The sequence below is a fragment of the Hyla sarda genome, chromosome 6 (genome assembly GCF_029499605.1).
Source record: "Hyla sarda isolate aHylSar1 chromosome 6, aHylSar1.hap1, whole genome shotgun sequence".
NCBI lineage: Eukaryota > Metazoa > Chordata > Amphibia > Anura > Hylidae > Hyla > Hyla sarda.
The window spans coordinates 114,782,413-114,799,438 of NC_079194.1; the positions used below are offsets into that span (position 1 = coordinate 114,782,413).

Genomic DNA, 17,026 nt, shown 5'->3' on the forward strand with positions numbered 1-17,026 from the left:
CAACTCCCCACCACCGTCGAGGGGTGGGCAGAATGGGAGGTTTCCATGGCAACTCAGTTCTGACTAATGGCAGGGGATAAGAGGAGATCGCAGCACTGCGACCTCACTCCTATCCCTTAGGATGATCGGGGCTGTCACTGACAACACTGCTCAATGATGATGTCACGTCCCGGGAGCTGTGCATGATGGGAGATTATCCCCATAGGAACTGCACAGCTCCCGGGATGTGAGTCATCAGAGAGCAGTTAGACAGAAAACAACAACTCAACTTCAGAAGCTAATAACTATTGGAAGGATAAAGATTTTTTTTTACAGAAGTAATTTACAAATCTGTTTAACTTTCCGGTGCCAGTTGATATATAAAAAAAAAGTTTTGGCCTGGAATACCCCTTTAAGGAGAGATTCACATGCAGCAAAACCTCCCCATCTCAGTGCTGCTGTTGTAGCTGTCATTTTAAAGGATATTCCAACTAGTGTGCCCATATTGTGGCTACTATTTCACACACCAGGGACAGTCGGTGATATTGCCTAAATGCTGATCTCCTTTCAGAACAATGAGGAGTCTGCTTGCTATCTGCGTTGGGGATTATAGCATTTAGCACCTCACCTTGGCTTTGTTGCTGTGTGATAATCATAACAGATGGCTGGCATGTCAGATTAACCTGTGAATTACCTGCAGCAGTGCTCATCAATCTGCATATTCCCAGTTGTTTGTTTTTTATACTGCTCTATGGGGATAAAACATTTTGCAGCTAAAGGGACTCACAGTTGTTTCCCATGAACTCTTATGATGCTGTTTTTGTCCTGCTGCTAAAAAGTCAACCGAGGGATGTGTCCATCATTTTACAACTTGTCTAAAAATGATCAAAACTATTTTTTTTTTTAATTATTATTTTAGAATAGACAAGGTCCTGTTAGAGCTTGGTGTTTGGCTGAGCATTCCCGCACTCCTGCTAATCTCCGCGGGTGGGGGCCAGAGCACTTAGAGCACTGGTGAATTGTAAGGAGATCAGACACTTATTACCGATCATGTGGATTGGGGATTCATTGAGTTCCCCGCACTACCCCTTTAAATTACAGCTTGTATTATACTGCAGAGCGGCTATCTTTTCTGCTGTAGGCAGTGTGTACATACATTACATTCTGTTATCTTGTTCAGCCTGTACTATACTCCAGACCTGTTCACATTTTGCATTATATGACATTGTAATTGTCAAGAAGTCAAAGTAATTATTTGTACTGATATTCAATGTCTCTTAGCTAAATGATCTGTTCCTTTTGACCATAAGGATCATCAGATGTTACATTCTGCTAACCTGCCAAATTACATTTATTTTTTTTTAATTTTTTTTTTTATGTTTAAATCCCATCATTCCCATAATGAGGAAATGTGGTGATTTTCTAAAGCACAGAGGCAGCAGTCAGTGCTAAAAGGAATACTCAGTAGATTTCATTCATGTCTCCCATATAATCCGCTCACCAACCCATGGTTATAAATCCTTGTCCAAACTCTGAATTGAGGTTTAAACAGCGTTCACATGTGGCAGTACTGGTTCTGCAGAAAGAATCACTCCAGAATGAATATGAACAATACACTTGGAGTTATATGGATAATGATATGTATGAGTTGGCATCTTTATAAAGCAGGGTGCTGTCATGGTAGCAAGCCTCCTCTGTACACGTGTACATGTCGTGAGACGGTCTCTAAGGAGCAGATCATTACACTGCTCTCACCAAAACATGGCCAGACTTTCAGATTAAGCTCAGTTTGCTCAATTCATATACAAGATATTGGACATTGTCTCTGGAAAATTCTACATTAATGCTAGGTTCCAGGTTGACAATCTTCTGCAAATCACTGTAAAAGCAGAGTAATTGTGCAATTTTTTTAAATAGTTTTTCGGTTTGGTAGTAAAGTTGTCTGACTTTCACAAGAATATATCTTATCGACATACATAACTTTTTTTTTGGCTTGTAGATGTGCTTAAAGGGGTAATCCGCCCCTAGACATCTTATCCCCATCCAAAGAATAGGGGATAAGATGTCTGACCGTGGGGGTCCCATTGCCGGTGACCCTCGCAATCTCTGCTGCAGCACCCCAGACATCTGGTGCATGGAGCGAACTTCACTTTGTGCCTGATGACTGGTGATGCAGGGCGGAGGCTCGTGACATCACGGCCGTGCCCCTCTTCTGACGTCACGACCACGCTCCCTCAATGCAAGTCTATGGGAGGGAGCAGTCACTCCCCCTCCCGTAGACTTGCATTGAGGGGGCGAGGCCATGACACCATGAGTGGGGCATGGCCGTGATGTCACGAGCCGCCTGCGCTGCACCCGACACTCTAAATGAACGCCGGGTACAGCAGGGAGATCGGACATCTTATCCCCTATCCTTTGGATAGGGGAGAAGATGTCTAAAGTTTTTTTTTTGTTTTTTTTAAGGGTCTGTTGAAAGTGTCAGTGCTTTGTGTATTTGCTGGGAAAAGCACGGAGCATATATGTCATGAATATCCATAGGGCTCCATTCACTCAAATGTATAGAAAAGCTTACTGGATGTTATTTTGCCAAAGGAACCTATGTATCTTACTGTATGCCTCTATAGTGAGATAAATCTTTCCGGGCAGAATTATACATATGGGGATTTTCCCAGCTTATATGTCAAGCAAAGAGGAAATATATGGCACTCTTCTTGGTGGTGCACAAGTAGGATCCCAATCCTTTAATATCCAGTAGAGAAAAACTTGGCACTCTGATGCTTTAGAATCTTTGATATTTATTTCAATAGTTTTTTATTGTGAATTTTTTTTCATAATCATGATAAAGGAACATTGTGCGCTAGGCACAACGCATAAAACATCAAAACAGAAAAAAAAGGAAAAGAAATAATAACAAAAAACAAATAGTTAGTGATGTATCATCACAAAGTATCAAATGAATAAATCAAATTGAAAGTAGATTATGGTAAAATCAATCTACTAAGTATTACGACGCTCAAGTAATAAGTGGCCCAACCCCACAACTAGTACTGTTAACCCATAACGGATACAACGAGAATGTACCCGGGATAATTGGAAGGCAGAGGCGAAAATGTGGTTATCTACACAATGAATGGAGGAGATCCAAGTCTGCCATCTATTCGTAAAAGGTTTATATTTCCCTGAACCGAATGCAATGATTTTTTCGTAAGAGTTGGTAGTGTTTAATTTTAGAAATAATGGATTCTATATCTGGTATATTAGCAGTCTTCCATCTACTCGTGAGTCCAATCTTTGCAATAACACAGATAATTCAAAATAAGTCCATGTAATGCGGTGGTATATGTGTTCCATATTTAGGAATAGTAAAACTGGTTGTGGAGACCAATGTATAGTGCATGGAAAAAGAGATTGGATCAACCTTTTGCTTTGTACCCATAGTGGCCGGACTAAGGGGCAGTTCCATAGTATATGTAACAAGGAACCTCTCTGGCCACAATTATGCCAACATTTATCTTAAGTTCCCGGATATGCTCTCGCTATTTTAAATGACCATCTCAGAATAGTTTTAAAGACACTCTCACAATGAGATGAGCACTGTAAAGAATCTTTGATATTTATTAATGCCGTCCATAAATACAGAATTTGTCTGACGTTTTGGTCCAAGTAAGGACCTTCCTCAGAGATCAGGATTGCTGTGGAGGCAATGAATGGTGAATGGTGCCAAACGGCCTAAAGCCGGAAAAGTGGAAGAAGTATTGCGACCTATGGTCGCTGCAGCAACCATAGGTTGAAGTACTGTTTCCCCTTTATGCATTGCATTAATAAATATCAAAGATTCTAAAGGATGAGTTTTTTTTTTTTTTTTTTTTTTTTTTTTTTTTTTTTACTATATGGACTGAAGTCCTTTTCTGTGTTCATATTGTATAATTTAATAGTCTTAGGCATTAGTCACAACAGGAGGCAGGGAGATGCTATGATCTGTGCCCTACATCCTTTGCTGGGATGAAGTACTGTTTATACCTGCAACTTTTACCTTTTGCAGTACTTACTGTAGTTACGTCATTTACAGGAAAAGATATGAAGTCTGCATTGTCTCTACCTGCATCATTTTTATGGAGAGACATGGAGGCAGTACTAACTGTAGTTACATCACTTACAGGAAAGGATAGGAAGGCAGCACTATCTGTGCCTACATCACTTACAATGAGAAACCAGAAGAAAGTTTTATTTGTATACAAAGTCAGTACTACTTGTACAATGAGAGAGCAGTACAAATTGTCTCTATTTTCATAACTTAAGAGATTGGTAGGCAGCTCTGTCTGTACCTATGTCATTTACAGAGGAGTTACAGGGCAGTATATTAAATTTCATCTACACACGAGAGACAGGGATGCAGTTTAATCTGTACCTACATAATTTATAGGAGACAGGTGGACTGTACGTATCCATCATTTACAGGTAGGCCATACAATCAATATGTATATAATTAACAAGGAGAGACAGAGGCGGCATTACACAATACCTACATCATTTTAGTCACTGCATAGCAGACTTACTATACTTTACAGTTGTAAACTGCACAGTGTTTCGGGCAGCATGTGTACGTAAGCGAGTTTTTCAACTAATAATGTTTCTGATTTCAGACATGATGATCGACTGGAAGCAGAATTCCGGGGAAGTGATTGTAAAACTGAACACAGGGCCAGGAGCCATAAATGTGGATGACGTTAAAGCTGAGTTCACAGATACAGACTGTGTGATCAACTTCCCAGGTATCTATAGAAGTGCAGAGAAAATATTACCTTTTGTGAGCTTGGATATCATAGCAGTTCAACCGCTTGGAACATTATTGCTAATTTCTAATTTATAGCCTATACTGACTGCTATTACCAGCAGAGGAAAGTGAAAACCTTCTGGCATTAAAAGCAATTTTCCTAGGTTATCCATGCAGTCATTTCATTATTTTACTTTGTGTGTTAAGTTCTTTTTTTCTCTTGTATGTTTTAGAGGGCAATCAGTGGAACTGCCATTTCCATGAGGAAATTGAAGGATCTTGCAGTAAAATTCAATATAAAGAAAAAGGAAACTTCCTTCAACTAATTTTACAGAAGAAAATTCCATTGAATAAATGGCCAAGCCTTCAGGTAAACTTAAAGGAAATGTATCGTCTAGATTTTTTTTTTTCTGATCAGAGGCAGATGCTGAAACTTTTTTTTTTTCCCTATTCTGTTTCTATTTTCTGATTTTTATTTTTTTTTTCATTCTTTTTTTTGTACCTTATTAAAGGGCCTACCATCTTGCCTAAGCTGTTTTTAACAGTGTTTAGAGAGATGCTTTACTGCAAGCCTCACAAAGAACAGGATGGCCTAGCTTAGATTTAGCCCTAGTGGGCAGAATGAAAACTGCAAGATTTGTATTTACTTTTAAATATAGATCGTAAAATGCACAATTAAAGAAGAAACCTCATCAACAATTCTTATTTAAAAAGGTAGATAACATAAAACTTGATTTAAATAATTGGGCAATTTTTGATGACCCATTCCCTGTAATGGTGCCTTCTGTGCTGGGTGTGTGTGTGTAGGGGGTTAGGGGCAGGATGGGACGGAGATATATAATTACCAGGTAACGATCAGTGTCACCTAGTGTCACCTGCACTACCTGTCTGTACCAACAGTTTAGTGCAGGTGACACTGACAGATTTCCTTTTTAATGGTAGGGTTACACGTATCTGATCCGCAGCATATTTTATGCTACAGATCCGCCTGCGACCCGACCCATTTTGTGCCTCCAGCTGTTGCCACCCCCGTTCCCCCTGGCCTGCTCGCAGAGGCAATCCGCCTCTACATGCAGCCACACAGGGGGCCTGCGAGTCGGTGAGTGCACTCTGACATCGCAGAGCATCCGCGATGTCTGAGTGCACTGCGCATGTGCAGTGTACGCAGACATCGCGGCTGCTCCGCAATGTATGAGTGGACTCACCGACTCGCAGGCCCCCTGTGTGGCTGCATGTAGAGGCGGATTGCCTCTGCGAGCAGGCCAGGGGAAACGGGGCAAGGTGGGGGAACTAGGGGAGTGGCAACAGCTGGAGACACAAAATGGGTCTGGTCACTGGCAGATCTGCAGCGTAAAATACTCTGTGGATCCATACGTGTGACCCTACCCTTTAAAAGGAAATCTGTCATCCCGTTCACTCAAACTAAACCCAATAGGAGACCGATGCGGGATCTCTGAATGAATATACATACCTGCAGTCTGGAGCCCGGTACCTCTGAAGTTCGGCTTCTATCTGCGCTGAATTGCGCGCTGGAGGTGAGCGTGCCGGCTGTATTTGAGTATTGATGATTGCTGGCCCCGTGAGGGCTTAGTAGGCACAAACAATCATTTAAGTAATAAAGGTCAAACTGACAGATCTTCCCTTGATGCTCTTTTTTTTTTTTAACTGTCCTTGTTAGGATAGCCCTAAAAGAGGTGGTACTCGTTTATTATTGTCCAAAACTAGGAAAGCAGAGTCTACATTTTTACAGAAAAATTCATATTTTTCCCACATGGCTTTATGTGGTTTTACAGCTTGTTAAAGTTGGTATATCTTAGAACATAAGGATTGCAGCACTTAAAGGGGTTATCCAAGAAAAAAATGTTTTCATATATTTTTTCATATATTAAAGGGTACCTCTCATCAAATAAACTTTTGATATATTTTAGATTAATGAATGTTGAATAACTTTCCAATAGCATGTTAATGAAAAATATGCTTCTTTCTATTGTATTTTTCCCGATCAGTCCTGTCAGCAAGCATTTCTGACTCATGCTGGAGTCCTAAACACTCAGAGCTGCCAGCCTGCTTTGTTCACAGCCAAACAGACTGTGAACAAAGCAGGCTGGCAGCTCTGAGTGTTCTGCTTTGTGAACAAAGCAGACTGGCAGCTCATAGTGTTTAGGACTCCAGCATGAGTCTGAAATGCTTGCTGCCAGGACTGGTAGGGAGACCCCTAGTGGTTATTTCTTCAAAGTGGAAAATGAAATCGAAAGAAGCATATTTTTTAATAACATGCAATTGTGAAGTTATTCTGCATACATTAATCTATAATATATCAAATGTTTTTTTGATGAGAGGTACCCTTTAACTGGCTCCAGAAAGTTAAACAGATTTGTAAATTTAAAAAAATCTCAATCCTTTCAGTATTTATGAGCTGCTGAAGTTGAGTTGTTCTTTTCTGTCTAAGTGCTCTCTGATGACACCTGTCTAGGGAACTGTCCAGAGTAGAAGCAAATCCCCATAGCAAACCTCTTCTACTCTGTGCAGTTCCCGAGACAAGCAGAGATGTCAGCAGAGAGCACTGTTGCCAGACAGAAAATAACAACTTCAGCAGCTGATAATTATTGAAAGGGTTAAGATTATTTTTTATAGAAGCAATTTACAAATCTGTTTAACTTTCTGGAGCCAGTTATATATAAAAATTTTTTTTTTTTTTTTTTTTTGATGGAATACTGTGACCTTTTCAGTCTTTCTCTGTCTGGCCTTCTACTTTGCAGCAGAGCTCCATTCAAATGAAGTGGCCGAATTGATGCTGCAGCCTGTTGATTCTAAGGATTGTTTGGGGTCCCAGAGGTTGTAACCACATAATATATAAAGTAGTTTACTATCCTAGTGATAGCCCGTCACTAGAGATGACCGAAGTTAGTAATTTGATTCGTCATAAACTTCTCAGCTCAGCAGTTGCTGACTTTAGCCTGCATAAATTAGTTCAGCTTTCAGTTGCTCCGGTGGGCTGGAAAAGGTGGATACAGTCCTAGGAGAGAGTCTCCAGCCCATCGGAGCACCTGAAAGCTGAACTCATTTATGCACGATAAAGTCAGCAACTGCTGAGCCGAGAAGTTCGTGACGAATCAAATCACTGTAACTTCGCTCATCTTTACCAGTCACTTTACAAGGTGGGAACATCCTGATCAGTCTGAGTGGTTATACCAGTTGTGTCCCGTGTGTTGACTTTTCTGCAAATGAACCTATACTGCAGAGAAAAACAGTTTTGTGCTGTTTTTTGCTTTTTCAATCTGCAGACTTGAGCCTATAGTTAGAGGTACTCTGCTGCCCCAGCGTTTGCAACATTTTGTTCCCAACGCTGGGTGCTGGCTGCGGGGGTTGTGACTTCACGACCACACCTTGTAATGCCATGCCCCCTCAATGCACGTCTGAGAGGGGGTGTGGCAGATGCCACGTCCCCTCCCATAGACTTACATTGAGGGGGTGTGGTGTGACGTCACAACCCCTGCAGCCCGCACCCAGCGTTGGGAACAAAATGTTCCAAACTCTGGGATAGTGGAGTACCCCTTTAATGCTGGTTTATAGTCTTTGCAGGATTGCACAGAACATTTACCGTATTTTTCGTCCTGCGTATAAGACGCACCCAATTTATAGGTGCAAAATCTTAAAAAATAAAGATTTTGAACCCAATAGTGGTCTTCAACCTGAGGACCTCCAGATATTGCAAAACTACAACTCCCAGCATGCCCGGACAGCCGTTGGCTTTCCGGGCATGCTGGGAGTTGTAGTTTTGCAACATCTGGAGGTCCGCAGATTGAAGACCACTGCATATGAGGTAATACTCACGTGTCCCCGCCGCTCCGGACCCGTCACCGCTGCCCTGGATGTTGCTCCATCGGTGTCGCCGTGTCCCCGTCGCTCCGGATGTCTCTGCTGCCGGCCGGGTATCCTCGCTCTCCGTCGCTGCCATCACGTCGTTACGCACGCCGGAGCACGTACGCGTGATGACGAGGAAGGAGAGCGCCGGCCATACAGGGGATCCCTGAACGGAGAAGACACCGAGGAGGCAGGTAAGGTCCCTCCCGGTGTCCTGTAAGCACTAACCCGGCTATTCAGTCGGGCTGTTTGGGACCGCCGCGGTGAAATCGCGGCGGTCCCGAACAGCCCGACTGAACAGCCCGACTGAACAGCCGGGTTAGTGTCACTTTACCTTCAGACGCGGCGGTCAGCTTTGATCGCCGCGTCTGAAGGGTTAATACAGGGTGTCCTGTATTAGCCGCAGGTCCCGGCCGGTGATGGCCGCAGGGACCGCCGCGATAGGGGTGTATTTGCCGTATAAGACGCACCGACTTTTCCCCCCCAGTTTTGGGGAAGAAAAAGTGCGTCTTATACGGCGAAAAATACGGGAAGTTGCCCCTACAGTAGACTTTGGACAATTGCAAGAAATAACCCACATCATAAGATATAAATTAGGGAATGGTCATGTGACCAGTTTCCTTATATTTTCTACAAGGTAGTTCCAGCAGTGGAGCTGCACTTTACATCATACAACATAATGGGGGAGATTTATCAAAACATGTGCAAAGGAAAAGTTGCCCATAGCAACCAATCAGATCACTTCTTTCATTTTACAGAGGCCATGTTAAAAATGAAAGAAGTGATCTGATTGGTTGCTATGGGCAACTGGACAACTTTTCCTTTGCACAGGTTTTGATAAATCTCCCCCAATGTGTTTCCCATATACACTTCTAGAAACTCTTTGTTCGCTAGAAGCGAATACCATTCATCTGACTCACAAAACCAATTAATTCATAATTTCTTTTACACCTTCCTGGGCAGAAAAAGAAGAAAGATGTTGTGAAAGAACAGGCAAAGCTGGTGCCGGCAAAAGAAAATGGAAAAGTGAAATCCCCTCCGAAATTGCCTGGTGCAGATGCCAATCAAGCTGAACCCGCTGGCAACTCAGAAATGAGAAAGGTTAAACCTGAGCTTAGAAACATCAAAAGGGGTCAGGAAGTGGCAGAGCCGAACTTGAAGAGTCCCCTCACAAGGAAAACTGCCTCAGGCTCCACCCCACAAGGCGGGGCACAGGTGAAGAAAAGCTCACCCCATAAGATTGTCTCTACAGGGGACACCAGTCCAAGGAACCAGAAAGCGGCCAGTGCAGAGGACTGTCCAAAGTGTTTAGGCAGTAAAGGGCGAACCAACCTTACTGACACCATCCAAGCCAAGAATTGCTCGGTGACCCCAAAATCTTTGAGTCCCAGGGCTGATGCACAGGATACCGTTGCTGAGAAGGTGAGATTTAAATAAATAAATAAATATATATATATATATATATATATATATATATATATATATATATATATATATATATAATATAGAGGCAGATCTATTCTCCTGTTTGTCAAGATGACATGGAATATTGTGCCATTTGGCTTATTTCTTTGCGGTTTCTCTGTTAAGTAATATGCTTGCTGTGGCCTAGTTTCCATTCATACTACAGTGTGACATAAAACGTTTTGCAGGATAACTGTGTCATGTTTAAGTGGAAGCTGCATGTGTTTATTGAACTTTTTTCTGATGACAAAATGATTCTGATATTCAATGGGTATTCTGGAGACTTGTATTGTGCTAAGGACAATGTAAAATAGAAGAAAAACCTACACTTGCCCTCCTCCGCCCCCCTCTGCTGTCTGTTTTGGTCCTCGTTGCACTGCACTCTTTTGTCCAGCCAGTCAAAGTAGGACACTGCTGCAGTCATTGAATGGCTAAGCGGGAAGGTTCTTGTCCTCATAATAACTCAAGAAAGTGCAGCAAGAACGGTCACCAAAACAGTAGGGGAACAATGTGGGTAATATTATATATTTAAAGGTGTTACTCCAGCGGAAGTGGGGGTGGTTTTTAGAACAATGCCCATTTTACAGTATATAAAAAAATAAACCTCTATCCTCTGCTGTGCCTCCGGTATCTTCCTCTGGTACCTGGTTTCAATCCTTTTTGTGAGCTGCGGCGTGACACCTAGGCCCAGAGTGACATTGCGGCCCAGTGTGTTGTACTGCTTCTCAGCCCATCATTGTCCGCAGTGATGGGCGGCAGTGTGATTGCTCTGAACCCTGATGTTTTTTTAATTTATTTTTATTTTATTTTATTTTTTTTTTAGATTTTAGTTGGACCGCTCCCCTTAAAGGGGTACTCTTGTGGAAAACATTTTTTTAAAATTTTTTTTAAATCAACCAGAAAATTGGTGCCGGAAATTTCAACAGATTTGTAAATTCTTCTCTTTTTTTTAATTTCTTTTCTGTGTGACCAAAAGTGCTCTCTGCTGACACCTCTGTCCATGTCAGGAACTGTCCAGAGTAAGAAAGGTTTGCTATGGGGATTTGCTCCTGCTCTGGACAGTTCCTGACATGAGTGTCAGCAGCAAGCACTGTGGTCAGACTAGAAAGAACTACGCAATTTCCTCTGAAGCATACAGCAGCTAACTACCGGAAGGGTTAAGATTTTTAAATAGAAGTAATTTGCACATCTGTTTAACATTCTGTCGCCAGTTGGTTTAAAAAAACAAAAACATTTTCACCTGAGTACCCCTTTAAGCCCTTAAGGACCGAGGTCATTTTGGCTTAAGGACAAGAGCATTTTTTGCACATCTGCATACTTGCATCCTTTCTTGGTGAAAATTCCAAAATTTCATGAAAAAATTGAAAATTTTGCATTTTTCTAACTTTGAAGCTCTCTGTTTGTGAGGAAAATAGACGTTCCAAATAAATTATATGTTGATTCACATATACAATATGTCTACGGTACTTTATATTTTCATCATAAAGTTGACATGTTTTTACTTTTGGAAGACATCAGAGGGCTTAAAAGTATAGCAGCAATTTTCCAATTTTTCACACAATTTTCAATATCGGAATTTTTCAGGGACCAGTTCAGCTCATTGGATTTGAGGGAACTTCATATTAGAAATACCCCTTAAATGACCCCATCATAAAAAAAAACTACACCCCTCAAAGTATGCAAAATGATATTCAGAATGTTAACCCTTTAGGTGTTTCACAGGAATAGCAGCAAAGTGAAGGAGTAAATTCAAAATCCCCATTTTTTTTCTTTACACTAACTTGTAGACCCAGTCTTTTTTACTTTTACAAGGGGTAAAAGGAGTAAATGCCTACCCAAAATGTGTAACCCAATTTCTCTCGAGTAAGGGAATACCTCATATGTGGATGTAAAGTGTTCTGTGGGTGCACTAGAGGGCTCAGAAGCGAAGCAGCAACAATGGGATTTTGGAGAGTGAATTTTGCTGAAATGGTTTTTAGGTGACTTGTAGCTTTTAGGAATCCACTATGGTTCTATAACAGCAAAAAAAAAAAAAACTCACATGGTATACTATTTTGGAAACTATACCCCTCAAGGCACGTAACAAGGGGTACAGTGAGCCTTAATACCCCACAGGTGTTTGACAACTTTTCGTTAAATTCGAATGTGTAAATTATTTAAAAAAAAATTTTCACTAAAATTCAGTTTTTCCCCAAAATTTACCATTTTTACAAGAGGTAATAGGAGAAAATGCCCCCCAAAACTTGTAACTCCATTTCTTTGGAGTTTGGAAATACCCCATGTGTGGATGTAAAGTGCTCTGTGGGCGAACTGCAATGCTCAGAAGAAAAGGAGCTTTTGGAGAGAGAATTTGTTTGGAATGGAAGGCCAGGTGCGTTTACAAAGCCCCCATGGTGCCAGAACGGTGGAACCCCACCACCTTCACCACTTGACCCCATTTTGGAAACTACACCCATAACAGAATGTAATAAGGGGTGCGCAGTGAGCATATATTTTCTCTTACTCTGGACAGTCCTTAAAATGGATAGAGGTGTCAGCAGAGAGCACTGTGGTCATGATGTCAGCAGACAGCTCTGTGTGTTCCAAAAAGAAAATAATTTCCTCTGTAGTATTCAGCAGCTAATAAGTACTGGAAGGATTAAGATTTTTTTAATAGACTTAATTTACAAATCTGTTTAACTTTCTGGCACCAGTTGATGGGGGGGAAAAAAATTTTTTTTCCACCGGAGTACCCTTTTAATGTAGCCTCACCTTTTTAACAAATGAATTGGGGATCGACTGATTATCGGTATGGCCGATATTATCGGCCGATAATCACGATTTCGGGCATTATCGGTATCGGCAATATCACAAACCCATCCAGATCCCTCCTCCCTTGAATGGAGCTCTCTTCTTCAAATTCACTTCTACCCCAAAAAGCCCTTTCTTCAGAAAGGGTTGTCATTTAGAAAGTTGTGTCTTGTTCCTTCAAGTGGTCCAATAATGTTAAAGGGGTACTCCTATAGCAAACATATATGCTGCTCTAGACAGTTCCTGACATGGCCAGAGGTGTCAGCAGAGAGCACTGTGGTCAGACAGAAAGGAAATTCAAAAAGAAAAGAACTTCCTGTGGATCATACAGCAGCTAAGTACTGGAAGGATTAAGATTTTTTTTTTTTTTATAGAAGTAATTTACAATTCTGTATAACTTTCTGGCACCCTTTAGCTTGTTTTACATGAATTGTTGCATCAGTGTCAAGCTTTAGCAGAGACTTGTTCAATACAAAATGCATTGTGCATGAACTAGAGGGGTTAGGATATAGGCGAATAAGCAGGGAGAGCGTGACTGTTCATTTCTAAAATTGTACCTCTGCAGGGTTGAATCCAGGCTTGGCTTTCCATAATGTAGAGTAGAGCGGATTCTAAGAATAGCAGCTGTCTGTGCTAGTGTAAAAACAGGCATGGTCATTGTGGCTGCACATGTGATTAAACAGAATACTGATCCTCGGGACCAGCAGAAAGGTTTGTAGTCCTAAGTTAGCTTTTCCCAACCAGGGTGCCTCCAGCTGTTGCCAAACTACAACTCCTAGCATGCCCGGACAGCCAACGGCTGTCCGGGCATGCTGGGAGTTGTAGTTTGGCAAAAGTTGGAGGCACCCTGGTTGGGAAACACTGTCCTAAGTTAAAGGGAAACTCCGGTGAAAAACTTTTTATTTTTTTTTAATTTTTTTTTTTATAAATCAACTGGTGCCAGAAAGTTAAACAGATTTGTAAATACTTCTATTTAAAAATCTTAATTCTTCCTGTACTTATTAGCTGCTGAATACTACAGCAGGAAATTATTTTCTTTTTGAAACATAGAGCTGTCTGCTAACATCGTGAGCACAGTGCTCTCTGCTGACATCTCTGTCCATTTTAGGAACTGTCCAGAACAGCATATGTTTGCTATGGGGATTTCCTATTACTCTGGACAGTTCCTAAAATGGACAGAGATGTCAGCAGAGAGCACTGTGCTCATGATGTTAGCAGACAGCTCTGTGTTTCAAACGGAAAAGAATTTCCACTGTAGTATTCAGAAGCTAATACGTACAGGAAGGATTAAGATTTTTTAATAGAAGTAATTTACAAATCTGTTTAACTTTCTGGCACCAGTTGGTAAAAGAAAAAAAAAAGTTTTTCACCGGAGTACCCCTTTAACGGCTGCTTTAGTCCCAACGCAACAGAGCAGACTTAACCACATGTTGCCCGAATTGCGTTCTCTTTAGCAACATTGTTTCTTAGGTGAGTGGATGTAGTGACAACATGTCAGTGTTTAGCATTATCCTGACAAAGACTTACATAGATTGCAGCAAGCAGCACATAGCTTTATGGATGGCCCAATGCTTAGTGCACACATAGAACAATGGTGATCTTGTCTTAGGACATGTTCACATACTGAAGTTTCATGACATAGTTGCTATATTTGTTTGTTCTCCATACTGAAATTCGCACAATTAAAAACATTTTTTTTAAATCTCCTATTAATTGTAGAATCCTTAACATACAGAGTGAACATGTGAAGGTAGGCAAGACGAGACAGATTTTTCTCAGAAACACATGCACACACATCGGCCATTTGACAAGTTTATTGTCTAAGGGCTCACTGTTGACTCTATATTAGCAGGTTTCATTCAAAAGGAGTTGTTAAAAGCTGAGTGTTTGTATATACTTGCTTATCTTGTTTTGTTCCTAAATATCAGTCTGTACTGTACTCCAATGGGGGACCTTTATCATTAGGTGTCTATTGTAGACACAGATCTACCTCTTTACACTGTCTGTCTAATTTACGCTTCTGCGCAAAATTTACTAAAAATGCGCGCCTCCTTTTGATAAATTTTGCACAAATATAGAAACTCCCCCTTGCACTCCTTCTCTACCTCTCACTTCACAGAGCTGTTCTTCACAGACCTGTGGCATTTTCCCGTGGTGGGCTCACAGAATTCTGACTTCCCTCCTGTTCTCCCGGGTTATTGCCTTCTTATATTTCCAAGTTGCCTTATGCTATCATTGTTTAACATGTTTCTAGGCTAATTTTCTTTTTTCATATAACTTTCCTACCCAGGTTAAAAGGGTTATCCACCATAAAGTGATTTTAGAACTTACCTGCCAGAACTGGGCATTTCCTGTTGGATTTTGTTCTCTAAACTACACATCCCACAGTTCCATGCTTGAAAGTTTGAGGTCACTTTCTTCCCTCCCACACATCAGCCACCACACCCATTGAAACAGTGTTTTCTAACCAGGGGGCCTAAAACTGTTGCAAAATTGAAGCGGGACAGGCTCCCTCTGATCACCTTTACTAATGATTTCTGGTCTCGACCCCCAGCACCCTGGGAAATCCCGAGACATAAGTAATTTTGTATTCTAATAAAAATAAATATTGGGGCAATAATCACAGGTGAATTGTGAGACGACCGTCACACACAGGTACAGACACTATATATTATGAATAGAGATGAGCGAACTTACAGTAAATTCGATTCGTCACCAACTTCTCTTCTCGGCAGTTGATGACTTATCCTGCGTAAATTGGTTCAGCCTTCAGGTGCTCCGGTGGGCTGGAAAAGGTGGATACAGTCCTAGGACTGTATCCACCTTTTCCAGCCCACCGGAGCACAAGAAAGCTGAACTAATTTATGCAGGAAAAGTCATCAACTGCCGAGCCGAGAAGTTCGTGACGAATCAAATTTACTGTAAGTTCGCTCATCTCTAATTATGAACTACACTAACTTTACAGCCCCTGTAGCATAGTCAAATATATAATAATCTTGGAATACCCTTTAATAAAGTTTTATTGCTGACCCTATTGCTTGTGAATTCCCTTCAGAGGTTGTTTCCCCTGATCTCCCTGGACCCTCACAGGCTTCATCGTTTACAAGAAACAAGCAAGGTGGTTATGTGAAGAAGAAATGCGTTGAAACTCTTAAACTATAATTGTATACCGGATGTCCCAAAAATTAAAAAATTTAAATAAAAAAAAGCATCCGAAAAAATTAAAAATGATCAAGTTTAGTTAATTGTCAGATAGTGTAGTATAATAGTCAGTCTGGCAAAAAGATTAAATAATTGGAGGCGGTTCAAAATCTGTATTACATATTGCTGGACAGATTCTGACAGCTTTTTATGTGTCCTCCTAGATGGTGAATATTTGCGCAAATTAATCGGGACTCGGGCAAGGTTTGTGTGTGTAAACATTAAAGACACAGTTGATAAATCAATGTACCGTACACTGCTGATTGCTCTACTGTACAGTCACATAGAATTCCACAGTAAAATTTCTATCAAAAAGTAAGAAAAAAAAACTGCACAAATGGAATTGTGCAAAAAAAATGTATGCAATATAGACAGTGAAAACGGTGTATATACAGTGGGGAAAAAGTATTTAGTCAGCCACCAATTGGCCAAGTTTTCCCACTTAAAAAGATGAGGCCTGTAATTTTCATCATAGGTATACCTCAACTATGAGAGAGAATGAGAGAAAAAAATCCATAAAACTATTGTCTGATTTTTGAAGAATTTATTTTCAAATTATGGTGGAAAATAAGTATTTGGTTAATAAGAAAAGTTAATCTCAATACTTTGTTATATACCCTTTATTGGCAATGACAGAGGTCAAACGTTTTCTGTAAGTCTTAACAAACTTTTCACGCACTTTTGCTGGTATTTTGGTCCATTCCTCCTTGCATATCTCCTTTTAGAGCAGTGATATTTTGGAGCTGTCTCTGGGCAACACAGACTTTCAACTCCCTCCAAAGGTTTTCTATGGGGTTTGGATCTCAAGACTGGCTAGGCCACACCAGGACCTTGAAATGCTTCTTACGATGCCACTCCTTCGTTGCCCCAGGTGGTGTTTGGGAACATTGTCATGCTGAAAGACCCAGCCACGTTTCATCTTTAATGCCCTTGCTGATGGAAGGAGGTTTTCAC

General features: G+C 41.0%; 1 protein-coding gene across 3 annotated transcripts in view; it reads left to right on the forward strand.

Annotated features, from left to right (window-relative positions):
* Nucleotides 1-17,026, forward strand: part of USP19 (ubiquitin specific peptidase 19) — a 103,958-nt gene that overhangs the window by 13,886 nt on the left and 73,046 nt on the right. For all 3 annotated transcript variants that reach the window (XM_056524770.1, XM_056524769.1, XM_056524771.1), the window contains exons 3-5: nt 4,623-4,751; nt 4,987-5,123; nt 9,581-10,039. In XM_056524770.1, the coding sequence (XP_056380745.1) occupies nt 4,623-4,751; nt 4,987-5,123; nt 9,581-10,039 (725 nt within the window). The remainder of the gene's footprint in view (nt 1-4,622; nt 4,752-4,986; nt 5,124-9,580; nt 10,040-17,026) is intronic.